This window comes from Mercenaria mercenaria, chromosome 1 (assembly GCF_021730395.1).
Source record: "Mercenaria mercenaria strain notata chromosome 1, MADL_Memer_1, whole genome shotgun sequence".
In the NCBI taxonomy this organism is placed as follows: domain Eukaryota; kingdom Metazoa; phylum Mollusca; class Bivalvia; order Venerida; family Veneridae; genus Mercenaria; species Mercenaria mercenaria.
Genome location: NC_069361.1, coordinates 43,000,277 through 43,026,106, shown reverse-complemented (window position 1 = coordinate 43,026,106; position 25,830 = coordinate 43,000,277). Strand labels below are relative to the sequence as shown.

At 34.4% G+C, this 25,830-nt stretch overlaps 1 protein-coding gene across 3 annotated transcripts in view; it reads left to right on the top strand.

Moving 5' to 3' along the window:
* Positions 1 to 25,830, top strand: part of LOC123540722 (plexin A3-like) — a 181,979-nt gene that overhangs the window by 146,510 nt on the left and 9,639 nt on the right. For 2 of the 3 annotated variants that reach the window (XM_053545547.1, XM_053545543.1), the window contains 6 exons: positions 8,735 to 8,876; positions 9,180 to 9,341; positions 17,581 to 17,803; positions 19,672 to 19,786; positions 22,076 to 22,452; positions 23,827 to 24,024. In XM_053545547.1, the coding sequence (XP_053401522.1) occupies positions 8,735 to 8,876; positions 9,180 to 9,341; positions 17,581 to 17,803; positions 19,672 to 19,786; positions 22,076 to 22,452; positions 23,827 to 24,024 (1,217 nt within the window). Of the gene's footprint in view, positions 1 to 8,734; positions 8,877 to 9,179; positions 9,342 to 16,090; positions 16,228 to 17,580; positions 17,804 to 19,671; positions 19,787 to 22,075; positions 22,453 to 23,826; positions 24,025 to 25,830 lie in introns of those variants that run through there. The other variant, XM_053545549.1, reaches the window with a different exon arrangement.

Genomic DNA, 25,830 nt, shown 5'->3' with positions numbered 1-25,830 from the left:
TAATTTTATAACAGGCAGAAATGTAAGATAAGCATTTCTTATGATTGAAGAAAGCCTACAACATTTTCGTTTTTATCGTGTTGAGCGATCTGTGGAGTTTCCACGTTTTCTATTTGATAAAATATATGGAAATTTCATAAGATACTGCCTGAAAACATATAAATGGGGTAATCCTGAAAATATTTTGATGGAAGATTTGTACAAATGCATGCCAATAACACACATACTATATTAGATGATATTGTATTAGTCATTTTAAGTTTACTTGTAAGACGTAGTTACTTCTGTTTAAGTAACAAACCTTTCTGCATATTTACATATATCAATAATGAGAAAAGTTGATTCTTTGAAAGATACACCTGAATGAATGTGAACTGTTACAATCAGACATACTCTCAGCTCATTTATCAGTACGAATACTTTGGTCTATGTCTTCTGTATTGCCATCGCAAGCACATGCTACTGTACATGGTTGACCGCTGATGAAACAGGTGTACTCATCTGTACAAATGCTTTCACAATCACAGACCATGTCGTTCAAATCCTCTGGAGCAGCTACTGGCAGTATGATAAATCTATGTTTTAAATACTGTACTCATAACCAAAGTCTCGTGCTCATGGAAGCTCTTGTTTCTGCTGAAGTGAGTGCGTTCCGCCATACCATTAACTGATAGCAACCTCCTAACAAGTGCTGGTAAAAACTGTTCTCTGTTGGTGGAAGGTGTTTGGACTTCTTCATGGTTAGATTCCAAGTCATGTACTACATGTTTACTTCTACAGTAACTTCTATTGCTTTATCACCTTGCCCAGTTTAATTAATACTCCATTGTTGTTAATGAGACTTATCCTTGCATTAAGTTTTTCTTTGTGTTGTCCATTTAGGAGAAAACTTGTCTAGTATTTTGGAACTCGTTAGTGGCCTTGTACATATACATTTCTAGATGTGTATGTCACCTCTTTTCATTCTGGTACTTGCTTTAATACTGTTGCAATTGTATTTATCAAAACTGATATTTATCTGCTTCACTCCTGTTATAAATCTTGACTTTACCAACACATATTCAAGGAATATCTTTGCCATATCGTAATGTGGGTTACAAAGCCGTTAATTAGCTGCCATACCGTCAAAAATGCAATCGGCACTTTCAAGACACGTAACGTGGTCATCTTGTAGAATTTCCAAATGTGCCATGAACTCGGACTTCTTTCCTTATTTCCTATTCAAGATAATTATTGAAATCTGTATCAAACATTATACTTGTAGTGCAAATTTCTACCCGATTGCTCGAAAAACAAATAAGTCTACGTAAAACAAGGGACCACCCGGGCGTAGCCTATATTGACTCAGGGTCATGATTTGAACACACTTGGTAGAGAACCACTAGAGCATGATGCATACCAAATATCTAAGCTCTGGGACTTATGGTTTCAAAAATGATTTTTCCATATATAAGCCAATGTAAAAATTGTTGACTCCGGAGCGCAGTCAATTTTGACCCAAGGGTTATGATTTGAACAAACTTGACAGTAGACATTACCAAACACTAAATATCTAAGGTCTGGGCATTATGCTGCTGGACAAGAAGAATTTTAAAGATTTTTCCTATATGTTAATGAAAAACAAGGGAACCCCTGGGCGTTGCAGATATTGACCCCAGGGTCATGATTTGAACAATATTGGTAGAGAACCACTACAGCATGCCATATACTTAATATCTATGCTCTAGGCCTTATGGTTTAAGACAAGAATTTTTCCCATACAAGTCTATTTATGCCATGTGCTCCGTAGGGCGGAGCAAGTTTTAACCCCATGTGTATAATTTGAAAAACCAAATGTCAAAACCCTAGGCCATGTGATTTTGTACCATAATATTTTCAAAGATTTCCCTTACTTAGTCTATTATAAACCATTTGACACCCAGGACGGGCCATATTTGACCCTAATGGGGGTAATTTGAACACTTTTGGTAGAAAAGTTTGACCCTAGTGATATAATTTGGTAGAGTCCTTCTGGATGATGCTACATACTAGATATCAAAGCCTTCCCCTATATAAGTCAATATAAAGTGACCCCCAGGGCAGGACCATATTTGACCCTATGGGGATAATTTGAACAATCATGGAAGACCACTAGATAATGCTACATTCTAGATATCAAAGCCCTAGGCCCTGTGGTTTTGGACAAGAAGATTTTTAATTTTCCCCCTATACAGTCACCAAGGCAGGACCGTATTTGACCACAGGGGGATAATTTGAATAATCTTTGTAGACTACTAGATACCAAATATCAAAGCGTAGACGAGAAGACTTTTAAAGGTTTTTCCTTTCGGTTGACATGGCAACAAGAGTTCTGTACGGAATTTAATTTTTTGAACACAATTTTTAAAGACGACCATCCAAGAAACATCCCTGTGAAGTTTCATCAAAATTGGTCCGGTGGTTTAGGAGGAGATGTTGTTTAAAGGAAAGTGTGGACGGACGGACGACGGACGGACGGACGGATGCCGGGTAGTGAGTGATCACAATAAAAGACAACATGCTACTATTAATCATTAAATATTCATTAGATATGTATTTGAAGATCCTCAGAAGGTAGAGCGTCGATCTACGGATCGCGGGGTCGCGAGTTCGATCCTCGGGCGGGACGTATGTTCTTCGTGACTATTTGATAAACGACATTGTGTCTGAAATCATTAGTTCTCCACCTCTGATTCATGTGGGGAAGTTGGCAATTACTTGCGAAGAACAGGTTTGTACTGGTACAGAATACTGATGTACGACTGGTATAACGCTTGGAAATCAACAAATTGAAGCATATTCTACAAAGGAGTTGTTGTCAGTATATAATATTAATCAGTGCAAAAACATTGTGGCAGCCATCTTGGTGGCCATTTTTTAAAATAAACTTTATAGTTTTACATTTTCGTCTAAATATATATTTCGTAATTTGCATTGTTTTGATAATGATGATATATAGTGGGATGTATACATTACAAAAGGTGTTATTAATTTGTTTCTGATTTAACCTATCATTAAATATATTTAATATTGAATTACCCCACCCACTTATATATGTGTGTTATCAATAATTTAGATGTACCCTTTAGCAAATTAATAATGTTATTACAATTTATCGTCACTTGTTCAGCTCGGGATTGCATAGTGTAAGGAATAACAGTAAATGGAAGCACACAAACAAAGTATATTGACCGTATGTTCAAAAAAATAGTATTCATCACATTTTAATCCATATAAAACTGGTATAAAATGTGTCAAAAAGTTTTATTTCATATAAATTTATGCATATAATTTTGCAAATTTGTAACTTTCAAAAAGGTTATAACAATTTCAAATGAATTTACAACAGTTAAATGCTTTTATTTTGCAATGTTGGATATATATTGGAAGTCATGTATCAGCGGCCATCTTGGCGGCAATCTTGAATTTGAGGGCTTTGCCCAGTGAGTAGAAACTGGCATCAGGCAGTTCTGAAAGCTACAGATGATAACAAAACAAAACAGACGTGAAGTTAGAAAAATTGTGTAGTATATTCTATTGATTATAATCTGCCAAACTTCTATAGAATATTCATAATGCTGGCATTTTAGCTGCAGAACATAGATGCTTGCTTGCAAAGTTTCCTTGCAATTTATACATATCAAACACTGCCAGAGCAAAATGAAAATTTAGCATTTTAAAGTCTTAGTTTCAGACTTCTAAAATTGAAGAATAGGGGTCCTGAAGTAAAGTAAATTCTGAAACCATTTAATAACGATGAAATGCTTCATAATATTATCGTAAGTTGAAAGGTCTGCTGTATATCAGACATGAAATGCATGAAAATTATCTGCTTTAAACGGAAATCAGTGTAGGTATTTAAGGATAATTTTTTCTGAATCAAAACTTCAGTATTGAAACCAATGTAATGGCTTGGGGTGTAGATAAAAAAAAATAATGCAAAAGGAGGTTGTACACACAACCATTTGTCTATCTAGAATAACTTTAAAATAATTTCCGGATGTATGTTCTCCGTGACTATTTGATAAACGACATTGTGCCTGAAATCATTAGTCCTCCACCTCTGATTCATGTGGGGAAGTTGGCATTACTTGCGGAGAACAGGTTTGTACTGGTACAGAATCCAGGAACACTGGTTAGGTTAACTGCCCGCCGTTACATGACTGAAATACTGTTGAAAAACGGCGTTAAACCCAAACAAAATTAAAATAATTTCCCATTTTGTACTTATTCTGTCCTTTTTCAAAAGCAACTAATATCAAAAAGAATAAATGAAATTTCAAACCCTATGATTAAGATAAATGGTTATGAAAGGAACAGCAACCACAAGAATCCAATCTCTATCTTGAAAACTTTTCAGATAATCTTTTCTGATGTTCTTAGTGTTTTTTTTTTTTTTTTTTTTTTTTTTTTTTTTTTCTTCTTTTACGAATCAGAACTCAAATATACTGAAGATATTTCAATGAATCTCGGAATGTTTATGGGTCTATTTACTGATACTTTTTTCTCTAATACCTTTATTTATCAATATAGCACATTAAAGCATTTTGACGTAGACATTGTTTTGAGATATAAGACATCGGTCGACTGGACTGTCATTTAATAGGTTTAAAAAGAAAAGATTATAATGTTTCAACGGAAAAAAATCTTATATGCGATAAAAAGAATATTGCATTTGTGTTTTTCTGTATTAAATTTATTAGACTTGTTCTATACTAAATGATTGCAATTTCAAATCGTTTAATAATAACAGTTAAAATCATAATCGTGTAACACCATATAAGTATCAAACATCTACTAGGGCATACTAGGAATGAACGGGCTACGGAATTTCGATATCATACGTCTTTTTACTTCCGAGGGCCATTCAATATATAATGCGAATAATCACATAGGCTATTAATTACAATATTAATTGTTTAAACCTTGTCATAAATCTTCAAAGTAACTTCCCTTGTGGTCAGTTACCGACGGCTATCTTTTCGGCAGATCTTCTACTCCCGTTGCTAGGCAACTACGCTGATACACCATATCCTGCTCGGCCACGCAGTTTCAATCTAATTTAAGTCAGCGAAACGAATTCCCCTCATATTCTCTTTTAGCCTCGGGAATAAGTCGTAGTCTCGGGGGCTAATGTCAGGGGAGAATGGTAGATGAACAAGCTTGCCCTCTAATAAAACGCAATCAGTGACGTCACGCTCTGACAGGTGTGGGGTTGAGTTGTCATGAGGTATGATTGGTCCGGCTTTTAAAGTTCTGGGTGCTTTTTACGTACTGCTGGTCTCAAGCATTTTTAATACTACTATATGTAGTATGCACTGTTGACAGTTTGACCGACCGGACCTTATGACTTGTTAAAAGTCCACAAATATCTTACGCGAATACCATCAGTTGCTTGATTTTCCCTTGAATTCGACGAAATTTTACTGGCCTGGAAGAGTTCGGAGTATGCCACTTTGCTGATTGTCGTCTCATTAGCGGCTCGTAAGATCTTATCCACGTCTCATATATTGCTACAAGTTTGGATAGAAAATCCCGTCCTTCTACATTATAGCGCGAAAGCAAGTTTGTAGCGATTGATAAGCTACGTTCTGCCTGTTCTGATGTCAGATGGGACACCCACCGCGCGGAAACATTGCGCATTTTTAACATGTTCCGTGAAATTAAATGAATAGAGCCCACTTTCTGGGCTATCACTTCACATGTAACTCTTCTGTCTGTTTTTAATAGTTCCCTCATTTTTTTGTCTATATTGTATGTGTTCGTATTGATATTCCGTCCAGCAAGCTTGTAGTCTTTCACTGTAATTCTGTCGTTCTTAAGTTAATTTACCCGTTTCGCTACTTGAGAATATGAAAAAGAGCATTCGCCGCAAGCTTCTTGAAAGGCAATAAAAATTTCCCTGGCACTCTTGTTTCGCCTACACTCGATTTTATGTAACAACGTTGGTATTTTGACGTTACTGCGTCCATGTTGTCTTGAGTGACGTCAGTAGAAGGGGTGCACTGTTGACGTCATCGACGTTAACGTGCTTACATTTCCCGGAAAAAAGAAATTGACTTTAATGATTATTAGGCCAAGTTTTGTTAGATAATCAAGACTTGTTTCAGAGATAAAAAAGTAACAGGTTAATGTCTTTAAAGAAAGGGTTCTCAAACGTGGCTAGATATGGTCTTGGAAGGAGCTAGGCTAGCCGAGTCTGAGAAATCCCTTTCTCAAAAGACATTTACCTGTTATTCTATTTATCATGCTATAATTTATTGACAGCTCTTATCATAACTTGATGCGAAATAAAGGGCTAAACGTTGGGCTAGAAGACATTTTGCTGTTTTGCTGAAAATCCTTTTTTACTTTTTTTTTTTCAAAACGACGCTATCTTGTTTTTGAGAATAACTGCTAAAAGACATATTTACGCAATAATTTTTATAACTGTGCTTTTATTAGGTACGTGAGACCATGTCACTAATTTATAGCGTATGCTCACCATATTCCAATTACCATAAAAAAATTTTATAACGGCTCGTTGAAAACGCAAAATTACTCAGGTAAAGCGTTTGTCCAGGATATCAGCTCTCTGCATTTACATCAAGGAATATTGCATCTTGAATGGATTGTTATTGAATAAAATCATCGAGGAAACGGTAATGCCTATATTTTTCTACCAAGCGGCGTTATGGCATGTGTATTCAAATCGCGTCTAACGTTTGCTTGGTGAGAATGGGTATCCGTCTTACAACTGAACTTCGGATAAAATTTCACTTGGCAGGAAATTGAAATTATTCTTTCATGTTCAGCAGAACAGAGATGTCGGATACAAAACACAAGGTTGCCCTTTGTTTTCCACTTTTATTTTATAAAATGTGGGATTTTAATGACTTATTTCAGTTAAGTATGAGGGCGTATTAATTTTTAAATGCAGAGTAGACACAATCTGATATCCTTTGACTTTATCATTGGTTTACACAGTGTAAAGTGTTCTCATGTCACTAACCTGAGAAAGGCTGCTTTTCTCAGACAGGCTTTATTAGGCAGTTGTTAAAGTAATGGCATGATAAAATTGATAGAGCGCATAACATATCGAATGACCCTCGTATAAACATTAAACATTGCCTTCACGACTTGTGTATTAGAGGCACTGACCTTTTTCATATTTAAGTTTGGTCATATTACGAACATTAGAATATGAGTTTGTATGCCCCTGAGGGTGGGCATATTAAAATCGCACTGTCCGTCCGTCCACGCGTGCGTCCGTGTTAATTCTCTTCTGGGTTGTAACTCTGCCATCTACTTAGAGTTTGAAATAATTCGGCATGTCTTGCGCAAGACCCAGACCCCTAGCCCCAAGGTCAGTGTCACGCTTAGATGTCAAATGTTAACAAGATCAGTTTCGTGTCCGGTCCATAACTCTGCCATCCATTAAAGGATTTTGAAATAACATGGCATAAATATTTACCATAGTGAAACAATATGTCATGACGCAAGACTCAGGCCCCTAGCTCTAAGGTCAAGGTCTCACTAAGAGATTAAAAGTTAACATGGTATGTTTCTTGTCCGGTCCATAATTCTGCCATTCATCAAGGACTTTTTAAACAATTGGCATAAATGTTCTCAATAATAAGACGACGTGTCATGCACAAGACTCCTAGCTTTAAGGGCAATGTCACATTTAGAAGTCAAAGGTTAACATAGTCTGTTTCTTTTCAAGTCCGTAACTCTGCCATCGATGAAGGATTTTAAATTTACTTGGCATAAATGTTCCCTGTTATGAGATGAAGGTGTCATGTTTAGAACCCAGATCCCTAGCTCTGAGGTCAAGGTCACACTTAGAAGTCAAGGTTTAACATTGTATGATTCTTAAATAAACATTTGACCTATAATATGTATTGGTCCTTGTGCTTGTTTTAGAGATATTTTTCCATGATTAAAGAGATCCGTGTATTTCATGCTGGTTTTAAGACATTATGTTTGGAATTATTTAACGTGTCAGGTGTTTTACTATCATAATTTTACCATTGTAAGGTAGTAATGTTGCCGTTGTAATTTTGAATTTAGTCCTTTGAATGATTTTTATTTCCGGGCGTCGAATCCAGCAGCCTTATACTAAGTTTTCTGGATACATGAAATAATGCAGTTAATACCGGTTAATCAAACGTGCAGAACAACTTTAATTATTGTAAAAATATTATTACAAATGTTTCCCTATTTTGATTATTTTTTCAATTCTCTTCCTTTTAGTATTTTCTTGTCTTCACATTTTCATAATTACGGTACACAAGTTACATAGTTTATCTTTGCATTTTTACGAAATTGTGCCCTTGTTTGGACTTTGTATTCACAAAATTAACTTTCCTTAGTAATACAACTGTTGAATAGCCGAGAGTTGTTGTCCTCCAACAGCTTTTGTTTCTGAAATATTCGTAATAACGATAATACATCCAAAAGTTCTAAAGGATTTTATACGAGTACAGTGAAAAAATACAAATTACTTAGATAAATAGCAGACACTTTCAAATTCAACAAAAAGTAAAATTATCGTTTTTAAGTACTGCTTTCTGACTTAATAGATCAGAAAATAATTGTCCTGTGCCTATGGTCTATATATTTAGAGAAACAAAATGTATTCTTATGGGTAAAGGGATCGGCCTTCCAGTTTTTTATAGTGTGCATTTTGTGTTTTCCTGTTTTTACTATTTTATACCATTGACATGGAATACAGGTTAGGATTTGAGATGGATGATGTGCCTTCTGTTAGCGATTACAACCTGCCCAGTAACGTAGCGTATCTTCAGTACTTTCCTGATCCTAAGCTTAAACATATCAACGATGTCAAAAGCTCCGAGAGGTTTATTCGTATTGAGGTATGGTCCACGTATTACACTATTTTTCCATTAATTAAATATCTGATTATATCTTTCTCGGCAATCAAATTCTACAGCTTAATTATGTGTTCCTTAATTTGTATGTATCACAATAATTGTACAGTAGTTGTACGATATGCATATTTCTATGGTTGCAAAAATCACGCACATTTTACTTAGTCTTTCTGCTGTCTGAATTTCATTCGGGTATAAAATCTAACATGCTTATAGCTTATTCATCTGTCGTTCTAATCTGTTTGAATGATTTCGTGTTTCTTATATAATTTTTTTCTATAATTGCAGGGTGATGATCTCGATCTTGCAGCAGACGAAAGCGATATTAAAGTATTGATTGATTGTGAGGCATATGATGTGTTTGATGTGGTTAAGCGAACAATTGCATTTGAAATTCCGGCTGACAGACCCGTTTGCTCGAAAACAACAGACCTTCCTTTAAATATTAGTGTAAGACAAAAATAAACATTTAACAATTAACACTTTGAAAGTTGTTCGCCAATTTAATGTAGCTACATTTCTATTAAACGCGCTTTGAAATGTCAATTTATTCTATACTAGTATACGAACAAGAAATATTGTCGAGATAGGATAATGTCCTATTAACATTTAGCAGGTGCTGGAGGTGTTAATACATTCACGTAACGTTTACGTTAATTAGGATAATCATTATTAACGATAAAGTAAAAACTTCTGAAATTAGGAATGTTCGCAATATTTCGCTTATCATTCTTCTATTTGTTACAGAGTGAAAGCAGATTTTAGTGTAGAACAAACAGAAAAGAATATTTAAAGACTCGTATCATAACACCCATAAACTTAATGTTCCATGAAATGACGGTTTCCTGTTAAAACATTGCTCTTTATACTAGGCATACGCGTTTCATTGCAGCAACAGATTTATTTAAATATAAATATCAATAAATCTCTTCTTTAATATCCAAAGTTTTTAAGATAAATTTCATTGAGTCTAAATTGTATAATTAAATTAATAAATTTGAGAAGCCGTTGCCAAAAAAATTGTTTCAGGTTTAACTTACTTTTTTGGCTCTCAAGTTAAGATCATTATTCGGCTATAAATTCAGCATCAAACCTATGTTAGATAGTTTTAAGACAGTTGTTGTCTATGTTATAGTACCAAGATATCTAGCTACGAAATTCAAGCTCCCCTATTTCTGACTAAGTATTATAATAACAATTGTTGGGCAATTTCCATGTAAAGGTGCTTTTCATTCGACAGGCAAAATAACCAGGGACTTAGTTTGATATATTAAAAATACTAAAAGCTGCTGTAATTAATTCGTCAAGGTTTCAGTAAAGATAACTCCTACTATGCCATAATCAGAATACAAAAAAGAAATATATATGATCACCGTTTCTGTGCCTACCGCTAGATATTTTAAGGTGGGATAGCACTTTTTAATTTTTTTACAACCCGCATATGATTTTGATATCATTTAAAGTAGAAGTAATCCCCGGCATGAATGTGTAACTGTTTTCTTGGTTATTAGTGAAACGTTTTAGCTTAGACGTCGCAAACATTACCATGCACGTCTATTTTGGCGCCACGTTAAAAAGCGATAAAAACGGTTTATTTTCTCTTATTTGTTTATTTTTCAATTTACAGCGATGAAACTTACATCTTAATGTATGTTTTACAAAAGTCTAATACGCTAGATAGTATTTGTCACTTTTGTTTTCAAAATTATGGAAAATGAAGAAAAACTGTATTCGCATTTCTTTTAGATTTAAAAAAAAATGGCACACTTGTCTAATTAACGAAATAAACGGCTCGAATTTTTTTTGTTTTTATATTTTCAAGATAAACTTATGTTTGGTAGAATATTAAACTAGATGCCCACGAGCAACATGTCGAGCCCGCGAGCTGTCAAAAGGACTAGGAGTTGCACATGACACCCTGTCTCATTGAGGCAAACATTTAAGCCAAATAAAAAATGACTGCAAAAAGTTACAATATAAGTTATTTATAGTAACAAAGGAAAGTAAATCTTAAAAAAATCTAAGTCCACACAAAAGTCCTTACCAGTAGAGATAGGTCAAAATACACCTCAAAATTGGATGTAACATACATACTGTACTACAGAAAAGTGGTCCTGATTTTTCCCTACGTCTATTACAAAAGTTACAATATAAGCTATTTATAGTAACAACAAAGGGAAGTAATTCTAGGTTCTTGCACATGATACTCCGTCTCAGGATGGTGAATAATTGTGCCAAGTTACATCAAAATCCCTCTATGCATGAAAAAGAAATGCTCCGGACAAAGTCATTCTTGTATCTGACATTTGACCTTGATCAGTCGTTAGAGTCATTGAATGTAAAGCACCTGGCCATAAAATTAATCCTCTCTGATACCACTTTCTAAATAAAATTTACAATATCTATTGCCTCTGTCTCTGACGTGTTGAGATGAGCCTAGAGAGAAAATATTTTTCTGAGAAAATAATTTAGTGTCAGTATGAAGAAATTAATATTATTACAGACTATTTGATCTCAACAGACTTTGTAAGTCTGATTTGACCTCTAAGTGTGACATTGACCTTAGACCTAGGGTGCTGGTTCTTGCGCATGACACTCCGTCATATGGTTGTGAACATTTGTGCCAAGGTATATCAAAATCCCTCCAAGCATGAAGACGAAATGCTCCGGACAGTCATTATTGAAATTAACCTTTGACCTCCAAGTGTGACCTTGACCTTTGAGATAAGAACCTGCGGTTTGCGCATGACACTCCGTCTTGCTGAGGTCAACATTCATGTCAAATATAAATGAGATTGCTCCATGCATGTCAAAGTTATGGTCCGGACAAACAAATCCGGACGCACGCACGCACTGACGCACGCACGCACGCACATACACCGAACAGCCATTTGGACAACTATGTCTTTGCTTCAGCAAGCGGACTCGACAAAAATTAAGTACTTTTACCATCCAGTTATTTTTTGATTAATGATTTATCAAACATAACCGTCAGTAAAAAAGTTACGTCAAAATATAACGCATAAAACTCTATCTAATTAACGATACGTCAATAGAATAATATGGATGAACCATCACAATACGTTTTCACTCACGGTTTGTTTGTATGTACATATGACAGAAATACCAAAGTATCAAGCTTTAAGTATTTCTGTATTATGTATTGTGCTTTAAATAATTACTTTATGTTAAATGTATATATGCATGAATAACATACTATGTACTGTTCCTAAGTAGACTTTGCTGTGTGGAGGTAAAAAAAGAATTTTATTCTATTTTCTATTAAGAACATGTTTTTACTGACAAAAATCATTTTATAAGTGGAATTAACCACTAAACAAAAGTGAAAAATGTCTTGCATAGCACAATTTTGTTTTTAGAATAAATCAAAAATGGGTATTGAATGAAAAGAACACGCGCAATATCTGCATTAACTCATTTGCATAGCAATTGTTGCATTTGATTAAACATTTGATATAGGTTGTTCCACGCAATATCGATGCGATCCCATACTGTAACACGTACATGTACGTGCAGTGAACTTCTATGAAATAAAAGGCATAAATTTTACAAATAAATTCCATCTTCTTGCCCGCTACACATAGCTACAAGTATAACTTTTCAGATTTATGTTTAATAAATACATTTTAAGCGTGTACAATGAAATTACACAAGCTGTCCTATTCTAAATTTCGAAGACTCGGGAGTTTAAAGAAATATGAAATTTAGAAATGAAATGCTATTCGTATACAGGGTCACTCAAAATGATAAACCCTGTCGTACATGCTCAGACATGTAATCTTGTGTGTTCGACATTTTGTCTCGTGCGCATGACATCTCATCTCTTCCCTTAAATAATGCACAAACATTGGAACATGGGGTTCCCCTCCATCATCAAAAGCTGAAAAGCCTCTATATGACTAAACTTGTGTCGGCGTGACGTCATTCTCAACACCCGTCTGTTAATTTTTGTTGTTCCACATTGGGACAATACAACATGTCTCAGTGTGATGATGATATTCATTATTATTATTATTATACCAGACTTATGAATAGAAAACGATAACGAAAACATTATCGGAAAAGTCGATTATGTTTTTATTTGTAATTAAGGGTTAACTTCATGGTAAATCATAGTAGTCAATACGATTCAAAAGTAGTACCGATTCCCCTTTTCTCAATAAGAACATGAACATGTTATTGTTACAAATACAGTGCGCGAGTAGTATATAGAGCCCTTTTCATGATAAAACACGTTCAGAGGCGCTTTACATATAGCAAACGCAGCCACACTGGGCACAAATTTCATCCTCTACTAGTACAGACACAGAGCGATCTGACCGGAGGGACAGAGTGAGATAAATCCCTTAAAAGAGTTAGACAGAAATCCTTTTTCGATACAGACTTGTCCGGCTAACTTAGCCTAGTTCTTTGCGAATAGACAGCCTGGTTCTTTAACGTGTCTGGTGTTTAACACCGATACACGCGAAGCCGTCTTTACTGGGAAGAACCAGTACAGGCTTTTAAGTTAGGTGGGAGAGAGCATCTCAGAAATTTCCAGTGCCTGGGCCGGGATTCGAACCCGTTACCTCTGGATTGACAGTCAAGCGTGTAACCACTAGACCAACGGCCCACCGGTGCGCGACCTTTGTCTAATCCCCCCTCAGTCAAGTGTGACATTTACCTTACAGATAGAGATCTAATGTTTGCCCGCAAGAATCGATCTCACTGAGTAAAGCATAAAGTATTTTCAAAATATACGACGAAGTTATGATCTGGACAAAAATTAGCCGGACAGATGGACGCACGCACGCACGCACTCATTCACACATGCACGCACTCACGTATAAATATTTCCCTGTATTAATATGACATAAAAATTGTGTTATTTAAAAGTTACACATCGTGTCACTGTAAGACTCGCCGATGGATTGAAGTATGTGGGGTGAGGGTCAGGAAAATGGGGATAGAGTAGTAACACTTCGTTGTGGACAGACAAATATATCATAACTATTCATTACTTTTATATTTTTTTATGTCAAATTTGATTAATATAAATCGTATTTCATTATTCCGGAAAGCCAAACTTGATACGACGTTTTTTTCTCTTTTATTATCTTTCTTTGGGGGGAGGAGGGTAGGAAAGGTGGTGATGTTCAAATACTCACGGGCGAAATATCTGAATGGCACAGCGGCTAGTTTTTTTTATAAGTTATAATTAATTATTTAGCAATTCTGTTTTTATCATTTTGGAAGCGGGTTTCGTTTATAATAGTATAGAAATGAGACTGAGGAAGGCCGGTGCGCTATGCTAATTTCAAAATAAGTATTAACATCCGCTTGAAAGTTTACCTTAAGTTACTAGCAGAGGTGAAAGCACATGTATAAAATCTAAAAACCGATCACTGCAAAGTTCTATAACTTTAGAGGAAAACAAGGTATTGTCAAACAGTACTAAATTTAAGAAAAAAGATATTAACCGCCTGCGGAAAAGTCTACCTGTAAGACATTATCTTTAACGCTACACGTACATGAATCTGTAATGTCACTTGACGACATGTTCGTGTGACCTCACCTCACTGTAGTAATACGATTCTTCTTTTGTTTGTTTGTCTGTCTAAGCTTTTTCGTCAGTATTTCTGCTATGTGACGGCGGGCAGTTGACCAAACCAGTCTTCTTGGATTTTGTACTAGTACAAACCTGTTCTCCGCCAAGTAACTGTCAACTTCCCCTCATGAATCAGAGGTAGACGACGAATAATTTCAGACACTGTGTTTTATCATATCGTCACGGAGAACGGACGCCTCGTCCAAGGCTCGAGCCCACGAACCCTTCGTCCATAGATCTGCCCTCTCCCTACTGAGCGAAACGGGCGGGCCCGCGATCTTTCTTTCGTCAGCTTTTACGTTCTTCAGCAATATTAAATTTTCAAAACATTTCTTTTCGTAAGAAATGAAGAAATTGGTATATGACGGCACATTTTTGCCAGAGTTAACAAGATCTGGAAACAGAATTGTTATAAAAATCAGTCATAAAGTATTTAGTTTTTAAAACAATTAAGAATTGAGAAAATACAAGTACATTTATACAGCATTATTCAGTGTATACATGCCTTTTTAAGTGTATAAAATATTCTAACGAAACCATACCTGCGTTTTATCTAAGAGAGCACTTTGACGTCACTTTATGTTCGTCTGATAGGGAACAAAAATCAGTGATTAAAAAGAATACTAGATGGTAAAAGTTCTCAATTATTTGAAATTTTATCAAAAATAATTTAATTTTGAATATATAAAATTTTGGAAAAACAATTGAGCCGTTTACCGTTAATTAAGCGAGTGTGTATTATTTTTCAATAAAACTAAAATTTTGAGAATGTCGTTTTTCTTCGTTTTTTTTTCCATCGTTTTGAAAACAAAAGTGACAAACACTGTTCAGCGCCGTAGATCTCAATATTATACACATAAAAATGTAAGTTTCATTGCTGCAAATTGAAAAACAAACAAATTAGAGAAAATAAACCAATTTTATCGCTTTTTAACGTGGCGCCAAAACAGACGTGCATGGTAATGTTTGCGACGTCACAGCTAGAAAGTTTCATTTATAACCAGGAAAACACATTCATGACCGGTTTAACTTCTACTTTATTATGATATCAAAATCATACTTAAGTTGTAAAAATATTACAAAGTGCTATGCCACCTTAAGATAAAAAATAAAGTGGATAATCACTACTGAATGTCTGTTGCGTAAGGTAAAGCAACATTTTAAATTTATTCATCACAAGTTTTTGTTACCATTTTGCTGGATCACCTAACAATGAAAGTCTAGAAATAAAAGATATATGCATTAATAAATTTTTCTATCTAAAATGACCGAGCCCCGAGCCATTTTTTTTTTTTTTTTTTTTTTTTTTTTTGATCTGACCGCACAGTTCACTAAAACCTCTGCTGGTAAACAAGTAATCTGACGGCACGGAATTAGTTTCAATGACAATACAAAGTCATTGCAAGAACATTATATTGCCAGACCAACCAGTACATAGTATAGATAATATTGTTCTTATCTCTATAATTAACAAACGATGCCGTTTACTTTTCAAATCAAAATAGGACCTACATCGAATAAGATGTTAATTATGTCAGTATCATTTATTTCATTTACAGCATTTGTAAGAGGAAACTATCGTCTATTTCAGTAACAAACGTGGTACATGGTAAACATCACCGAATTATACTTGATAAATATGATCGTCAATACAGTACTATGATTCTAACTTATTTTCATTAAACTAATGTGTCAGATGGAAAAATATCATCAACATGTACTTGGTCGAAGGACAGGTAGTTTTATTTAATCTTATTGTCATTTCGTCGTAGGAATGAAATAAAGACAATAATTGTATAACTGCATAATTTTTGTATTACACTAGAGTAATAAGGCTTTCACGTTGACGTCATTTAAAGAAAAGGAAACATGAGTCAAATTGACTTTTTCTATAATAGACAGATAATTAAGAAACCTTCATGTCTAACGTGACTGTGATAAAAGGAATATAACTTGTGTGTCTTTCCACACTGAATTTATTAAACGCGTTCAATAAATTCAATATGATAAAGCACTCGTTTAATATCCTCTTTTTATTTCATTCACGAATGGGTCGAAGTTTAAAACATCATCAACAAATACTTCACATGTATGTTCATTAGAAACAGAAATAACTTAAGATTGTTTTTCACGGAAAACGTATGTCTCCCACAATTAATCATAAGGAAATTGCAAAAATGCCACACAATACGGGGCCAAAACTCTGAACCATAACATGACGATAATATTCACAAGTACGCTAATCACCCTTTAGATGTGGTAAAATATGACAAATCAAGGGTCATAACTCTGTCGAAAGTCATTAAACCGAATCAAGCCGATAGTATGTATGTAAGAAGGCTGCCTAATAATGTAAGTTGTTAAAATATCAAAAAATCTGACAAATAAAGGGTCATAATTCTCCTAGGTCAGCGAAGCAGAACTGATCGACCCTCTAAAGTTTGTTTGAAGTTATTCCAATTACATTAGAGAAGTGGCTAAAACATAATAAGATTTCATGTATTTAGGGCCATAAATCTGCTAACAACATCAAACCGAAGCATGCCCATGATATGCACAGCTAGGCTTAGGCCTTAACACTCTTATAAAGTTTGGTGAAATACCTCCAGGTCGTATGGAAGCTGTTGCTTGTAAAAGATAACATAGGACAAGTGAAGGGCAATAACTCTGCTGAAAATTACTGAAACGGAACATTAATTTTGATAATATTTATAACTATGCTTGGCACAGGTTACTCCTGTAAGGTCTGGTTAAAATAAGATATATTGCTAAAACATCAAAATATGACGAATTAAGGCCATAACTTCACAAATGCACAACTGCTTGACAACTCTTCTGAAATTTGTTAGTTATATAATAAATTGATGTAGCAGGCTTTGCTTGAAGATAAAGTAACTTGTATTTAAGACAACGTAATTAAAATAAATGTATTCAGTTCATTAAAAAATCGTTTTATATATACAGATGTAATTACGATAGATTGCATTTTAATGGAGACAAATACTTCATGCAAAAGAATATGCTAGCCTAAGTGAAGTTTTTATACTTACCTTTATGATTATTAAATGAACGATATTTCAGGTACAGATCGGTTACTTCAGCCAAACTATAGGATCAATTACTTTCGAAAGTAATAGGTCTGACTTAACAGAAACCACCATGCCAGTCAGTAACACCACCTCTCAACAAAAAGTAACAAAAACGGCTCCAGACACAACCCATCAACCAGATGAATCCAATAGCACGAAAACAGCTGTAATCATTGCTCTTGTAGTACTGGTCGTAGTAATTATACTTTTTGCAGGTTTGCAGATTTTTATTTTATTTCAAAGCATGTGCCTACAGGTCAATAGAAAAATCAAAGCTCACATGATATCTTTAGCTAAAGTTATACATTGAGAAGAGTTTCAAAACTGGTACATTTAGATTTTATTTATTATACATTTATGTATATGTAGTGTTTTGTTTTTGTTTTTGTTTTTGTTTTTGTTTTTTTTTTCATTTTCAACTTTCATCTTTCTACTTTGAAAATATAAAGTATTGAGTTTCAAATAATTGTATGATAACACAATCATCTTTAAAAGGTAAGGGCATATGTTTCGGAAGCACAGAGCACAATAAACACAGCCAATAAGCCACGTATTTGCAAAGTAGGCCCGCAACAAAAGAAGCTGTAACGGAAAAATATTATAGAAGGGATGCTTCGAAAATCCAACAAGTACATTTCAATTTTATGCAAAATATAGAAAAATGGGGAGGAAGGGGTAGGAGGTAGAAGTGGGGAGGGGGTGAAAGCATATTTGAAATAGACATCAAAGTAATAAAATCATTCACTTATGAAACTTTCACCCGTTGAAAACATCTCCATCTTTATGGTTAAATGCTAGGTGGTAATGAATTAATGATGCAAAGTTTTTTTTTTAAATATACTGAAGACTATCTACAAGCGAATCAATTTCTTCTAAATATTGTGTCTAAAGCTTTATAAAAAATTCTAATCCGTTCAATTAACATGTATTTGACGACTACTCTTCTCGCAATAATGCAGTTTTGATTTTGGATGGGTTTTCTTTTCAATGGCAGGACCACTTGCAAAAGGAACTTCACGGACATTAAATAAATCATTTCGGAAAATGTTGTATAACATGCTTAAAATCATCACAAGATTTCATTGTTATACTCAAACTTGAATTGTTGGTATCAACAGTCACCTTATATTTCCAAAATAATTTTCTTTATTTAAAATTTAAGATTCATATCACTTTTATTTCTAAGATAACAGATTTTCAGGAAATAAAATACAAACAACGTGTGTACGTAATTGAATAACTACATATGATTTCATGAAAAGGGTTTAAAAGAGTGCATGTGACTTTGACCTTGATCTGCCTCTTCTTATTATTATTGGGTTAAAAAGACATAATTTGCGCAGTAAGAAGAAATAGAGCTTGTCGTGGAGTGGAGGAAAGAGGGAGAGGTCAAACGTCCCTTTGAAAAACTTGTCAAAGTAAAGTACAGCCTCTCCAGAGCGGCCCGCTCTTAAGCAAAAATCTCTCTAAACAACATCATAAAAATTTCCCTAAGCTGAAGTATACTATCAAATTTACCTGTACATAAGAGTCAATATTTGTATCTCCCGAAGGGTGTTGCTATACAGAGGTTGCACTGTACACACCTTGAGCTCAGATTGGCTGCTTATATTATAGATAATAGGTACGCGAAAATATCATATATCAGACTTTACTTTTAATTACTATGTATATCCTGAAGATAGAGTTACGTCACACTAAACATTAGAAGTCGAATTATTTTAGATTAATAATTGGATGTAATGGTTAAAGATAGCTGCTTTATGCCTACACTGACAACATTATTCAGTTCTAACAATTTTAATGAATTGTGATTTTATTAAAGATTATTTACATGTATACCTTAACATTTAGCCTGCTAAATTTCTAAAATGAACTGGTCATTCATTCAATATGGGCAAAAGTATTTACTATTCCAAGGGGTGTTAACTGAAAATTAACTGACTGAATAGCGAACAGTGCAGACCATGATCAGAATACACGGATTTACAGGCTGATCTTGGTCTGTGCTGGTCGCACAGGCATAATCACTTGCCGCCATGCAGGCTAAAAGTTACTCTAATGCATATGTTTCTTCTTGTAGGAATAGGTAGTCTTCATGTTTATCGGAAGTACAGAGCTATGCGTAATCAGACACGTGACATTGTGGAGTTTAGGACATTTCAGAATGAAGAATCGGACGAGAGAAGAGGCATTAGGTTTGAATCCTTAAAACATACATATATCTATAAATTAAAAAGTAACTTATTTACATTTTGTACTTACTAACTTACTTACTTACTTACTTTCTAGTTATCATGTCAGATAATGTGAAACCTTAAAACTTTAAAAGTTATTGCATACTACAGACTTTAATTATAGATTTTTGTTATCAATGAACCACCTTATTTATATTTTTGCCATCATACTTAACTGTAGACTAAAACAAATCGGAATAAGAGGAACTTTAAATTGAAGATAAATATCAAAAGAAAATAAGTAAAGAATACAGTATTTGTGCATTAAAGTAAAAATATGTACGTGCTAAATCAATCTCGTTGGCTTCAAAGTCAATGATAAACAGAAAACAGGTTTCACAAAGCTATTTGACATCTAAATGTAGGATAGATTAAATCGGCACTTGCACTGATTTCGAGAATATATTCCTTGTGAGATTATATGGATTGAATTGTTTGTTTTGGGTTAACGGCGTTTTACAGTAGTTTTCAGTTATGCAACGACAGGCCGTTAACCTAACCAATTTTCTTAGATTGTGTACTAGTACAAACCGCAAGTAAATGCCAACTTCCCAAGATGAATCAGAGGTGGAAGACGAATAATTTCGGACACAATATCTTGTATCAAATGTTCATGGAAAATATACAGCCCGCCTGGGGATCGAACACCCAGCGATCGGTAGATCTGTGATCTCCCATTCAGCTAAGCGGGCGGGTCATGATTTTTTGTAAATAATTTATACCAGTTCAACGCAGTTACTTTGACGTCACAGGGAACTTTGTGCAAATGTTATTGAATTACCGGCAATATCTAAAATACTGAGTTATAAACGCATGATAATATAGATAAATATAAAAGATCCTTTAGATGCATTCGTATAACATTACAAGACAAAATGAATGACGCCTCGATTTGATTCAGCCTGCTCTTATGAGGAAATCAGCTATGAAACAGCCTTCAAGCTCCTAGCAACCGCTTCAGCTAAATTATATTATACAGATACATTAGTTTCTTGATTCGGAACGACAACAAAATATAACAACACTATGTCCAACCAGAGACACAAGGAATTAAGCATTTGGCTTCCTCAACCTTGAGCCTGCTGATGGCAAGAAATTCTGCCTTTGCAACCAGTGCTGACCAATATCAGCCTGATCATGGTCTGCACTGTTCGCTATTCAGTCAGATAATTTTCAGTAAACACCCCTTCAAATAATAATAAATGCTATTACCCAAATTGAATGATGGAACAGTCCATTGTATGTAATAAGGCACTGCCTCAATCACGAATCGATCCGACTTAAGCTTATCCCATAACATTTGAAAAGAACTGTCAAATAACAGCACGGAAGAACACATTTCTCTTTCGGTATATCTCATGTTACCGTAGAGGGATCGATCTCGATTTTCGTCGTTACTCGCAGGATCAATTCCCTATCAGTTCAACGGTTGATTTTGGAATAAAAACAATACTGCCCATATGGTATTATATTACAGGTAATTTTCGCTTCGCGGATAGGCACACCCTCCGGAGAAGTAGATTTATTTATATGAACTGTGATCACTACTAAGCCCACACGATAATTTAAATGACAGCATGTTTATATTATGGTTCTCATGTATTGTTGAACTCAAAAGGTTGTCAATGATAGAAGTTAAGTGCATACTGTAATGTTATACACAAAAATATTTTCTGTATTGAAACGTTTTAATGAAGAAAACCATAATTATCAAACATGCTATCGTTTGAGTTATCGTGTGGGATTTATAGGTGCTTTTATTTACAAGTACACACTACGTGTGTATATACCATATATCCATATTTATACTGATGTGCAAGACGTTGCGGTTTAGACAAGTTATGTGGACGCTAATTAGGCACAATGAAACAGCGTATGTCAGACGCTCTGTGCATGTGCCGGAAGTACACATTTTTCAATGCGATAGTATATATCTCATTCGGTATATCGCATGTTACCGTAGAGGGATCGATAGGATCGATTCCCTATTAGAAATTTAGCAGGCTTAAGGTTGAATGTGTATATTTTGATAATATGGCTTTAACAACATTTTTTAAAGAAACAAAGATTGAACAACATTGTACCTCCTCGTATGTCGTCAAACCATTCGAATTTCTTTTCTCATACTTACATTTAAGTATGTTTGAAGCTTTATTTATACTGTTTGTTGAGGCGGTATTGCAATAAGGATGATCTTCTATGTGTGAAGTGTTGATATAGCGTTTAATTTTTTTTCATGGGCTGGTATAGAACTATCTCTACAGTATCATACGCGTACGCACGATACACTTCAGGCCTATACGATTATATTCATGACGCGGATGTAGTCAATACATATCTTGAGCTGAGCGGAGAAGATCCGACATACACGAAAGCAGATGAGTATGTAGATCCACACCCCTATAGAAAACTCGACAATGACGTAGACCAATCAGAAATCAAAAACGACATACCTGTGAATGACGACTCTGAAAATAAAATGGAGACAAACATTCAATCAGAAGTCATGGGAATTCAAGATGGAGCCAACGAGCTTGGCTGTGACCTGGATGGCGGAAACATAGATCCGGTATACACACCACGAAATGGAAAAGAAACATCAGTAGAATCCATGTCTTCTGCAAATAGTAAGAATTTTCAACTTTACAGTTCACAGCTATGCTTAAGGTGTGAAAATAAATTATGACGTATGCTAATTCATGCATTCTCCATCCGTATTGCACTGTCTCGGTAGCCTAGTGGTAGAATGTCCGCTTTGAGTACGTGAGGTCGTTGTTAGCTCCCTGGCCGCGTCATACATAAGATGTTAAAAATTATACTAGTAGTTTCCATGTTTGGTGCTCAACATTAAGTGGATAGTGTTTGGCCTGGTCAGCCGGATGTCAGTAAATTGTAACTGGATGGTTTATCATGCCACTTGTCTACGACTGAAAAAGTTTTGAAAAAGAATACTACCCGTATTGCCAATACGTTATAGATATTCCAAAGACAAAGACTACGACCAATACATTATCGCGAAACCCCTACAATTTTTCAAGATGGTAATATATTTTATAGCGGAGTTTTTCATTTCTATGATAACTGAAAGAAACATGAAAGCCAGTAAAGTTACATATAGAATTATAACGAGCTCATTTAGAAGGTTTTCAAGCTAACATAAGCAGTATAATGTGAAGGTCAGGTTTACGTTTGCTTTTTTGGACATCTAACACTAATTTATTGTGCTTTCCTTATTTTTTATTGACAAACAAAAACACTGCGCCAATATGGGATAATGATAATTGAAATATATCATGTTTTCTGGTAGTTGAAAAGCCTAGTAAATGGAATAGTTCCAGGTTGATTTTTCTTATTGATATGGTTGTGTTTAAACTATTCTAATCCTTAGATTACTTCTATCGATATAATCTCAATTAAGAAAATTTGTTCCATGAGTTTTAACATAATCCATAATTGTAGCAAGTGCAACCATAGAAAATCCGCGTTGTTATTTAGTAATACATGAAGCTTCAATGTTTAATACGTGCATACCATAGATGTTTGATTTACCGTTTCGTGCTTCGTCAAACTTTTGTACAACAAGTTTTACAGTTTTCAGTGTTATAAGCTCTACACAGACGCATATATGTGTTAAGTATAATAATTCAACATTTTTTTTGTATTTCCGGAATAATTATCAGATATACACCTCGAAATACTATGTTTTCTTCCGCAATGGTAATGAATACTTTTCTTCGCTGTATTTATAAAAGTATTTCATGTAAGAGAGTATGAAATACCTAGCTTAGGTTAAAACAAAAATCACTATTTAGTAATACACAATTTTTGTTCTTGTAAAGTTTAATAGAAAGTAATAAGGCAGCCCTCAGTTATTTTGCATTCACTTTCTTTAATTAAAATATCTTTGGCTTTAATCCCTTTCAATTCTTCTTATTATAATGACAAACTGGATGAAGCATGTAGGGCAAACCCACTTAAATCATTTGTTAATTTTTTGACAGATGATGAGAATATCGGTGAGTGCTCAGTGAACATTGATGGTGGATATATACATGCTGTATGGACCCAGGAATTCGACCCAGGAAAACGCGAAGATAAATTCGAAAATTCGAAAAAGGACGGGCCGCTTGAAACAACGGCTGCAAAGTTCGATTGGGCAATGGTGGAAACGACTCCCAAAGGGATAGCCCCGGAACAAGGTATTACTTGAAGGCAAAATACAAATTATAAGAAATTTTAGTAATATAGTTCCAAGGCCTGTATTTTTCGTTCTTTAGCATATCAGTATTAGTTGCAAAATAATGGGACAGAACCTAACATTTTTCAAGATAGAAAGACATTAAACAAAGTACAAAAATTGATTTATTGGTCATTTAAATCACCAAAAATGCTATTTATGGAAAGTTTTGTTTATATCAATAACTGAAGTTTTAGTATTTAGTTTAAAGCCGTGACCACAAAAAAAGACAACTCTTGCCTTAGCCAAGGTTTTACAAGCCTGCCATTGACGACTATAACGAGGTACTGGCAAAACCAATGATAAAAATTCAAAACTTAAATATTTCAAAATATGCCATCGGGCAACTCTAAAGTTGTGATATTTTGCAGTAATATATCTATTAAATAACAAAGGCCGCCGCGTGAGGCAAAGTGAACAGTATCTTTTGCTTGTAACAGATGAGAACTTTAAAGGCAGTCAAATTCATTAAAGCAAACTTTATGACAATATTTTAACAATTTCAATCTCCGTTTGCTGAGACAGGTCTTGACATATTTCAACAATATGAACCGAAACTGCTTAAAGCTTTATAATGAATTCATGATCAATATAATTATTGCTGCGCACAAAAGGGATAAATAAAATTTACATTAATTCATTGCTATTGAAGTGCTGTTGGAAATATAAATCATTGACAAACTTAACAAAACTAGTCTTACATTCACGCCATTCTTTGTAAAAAAAAAGCTGTTTATCAAATTTATTATCATGCTGATCGAGGCAATTACACAAATATGTTTGGATTTCGGCTTGTTTTAGCTGAAAACAAATTTTTTGAAAAACCAATATATGGACTTCAAAACTGAAATACATTTGTTCTTTAAAGTGGAAATTTCCAAAGACATACGTGTATGTTCTAACACTTGCATCACCTCTAATATAAGTTTACTGTAAGTTTGTAGGGCGTATGATTATGTTAGGACCACTTTTTATCAATCATTATAGGTCATAGACTCCTGTAAAGCAGTTTCTTGATAATGACTGATGAAATAAGTCTTTTCAGTCGAAGAGCCTTCATTGCTGAAATTGTATGTCAGCGACTTCATGCACACAATAGCACTCAAAAGTTTAAGGCGACTGAAATACCTGGAGTGAATATCATCAACTTTCTTACATCAGTTTTTTTATAAATTGAAATAATAGGATCTGTTATGAAATGATTTGCTCATTGATTTATTGTATAATATTCCAACTTTATGCAATGCATATGACCAAACAGAATACCCCTTTAAGTTAAAGTATTAAAAAAATGACATTTCTACTCACATGGGCGTCAGCGCCACTTGTTAGTTAATGTTTTGAGTGCAAAACTATATCTCAGTAACAATCGCATTTCTCGGATCGAAACTTATCACAAGGTTTACCAGCCATCTAACCTACTGGCATAACCAAGTAAGATACCTCTTGATTGAATATTCGTAAATTTTGACCATTTTCGACAAGAAAAAATAGTTTAAACCAAGTAGTTTCTCTGTTGAAATAACATTTACTTGATTAAAACACTAAACAAACCTTATTAGACATTAGCCACCAATTCTATAATGATAGCAATGTTATAGATAATGTTTTGTGGAATTAGTAAAAATAAGTGTAAATTTTGGCTGATTTTGGACTGAAATAATTTTGTTAAAATTGTTCGTGCACTAAATTTCAAAAATGTGTCTCTACTTACAGCTACATGTACTGGATTAAAACTTTTTTAAGACTGAAACTCAAGTCGTTTAAA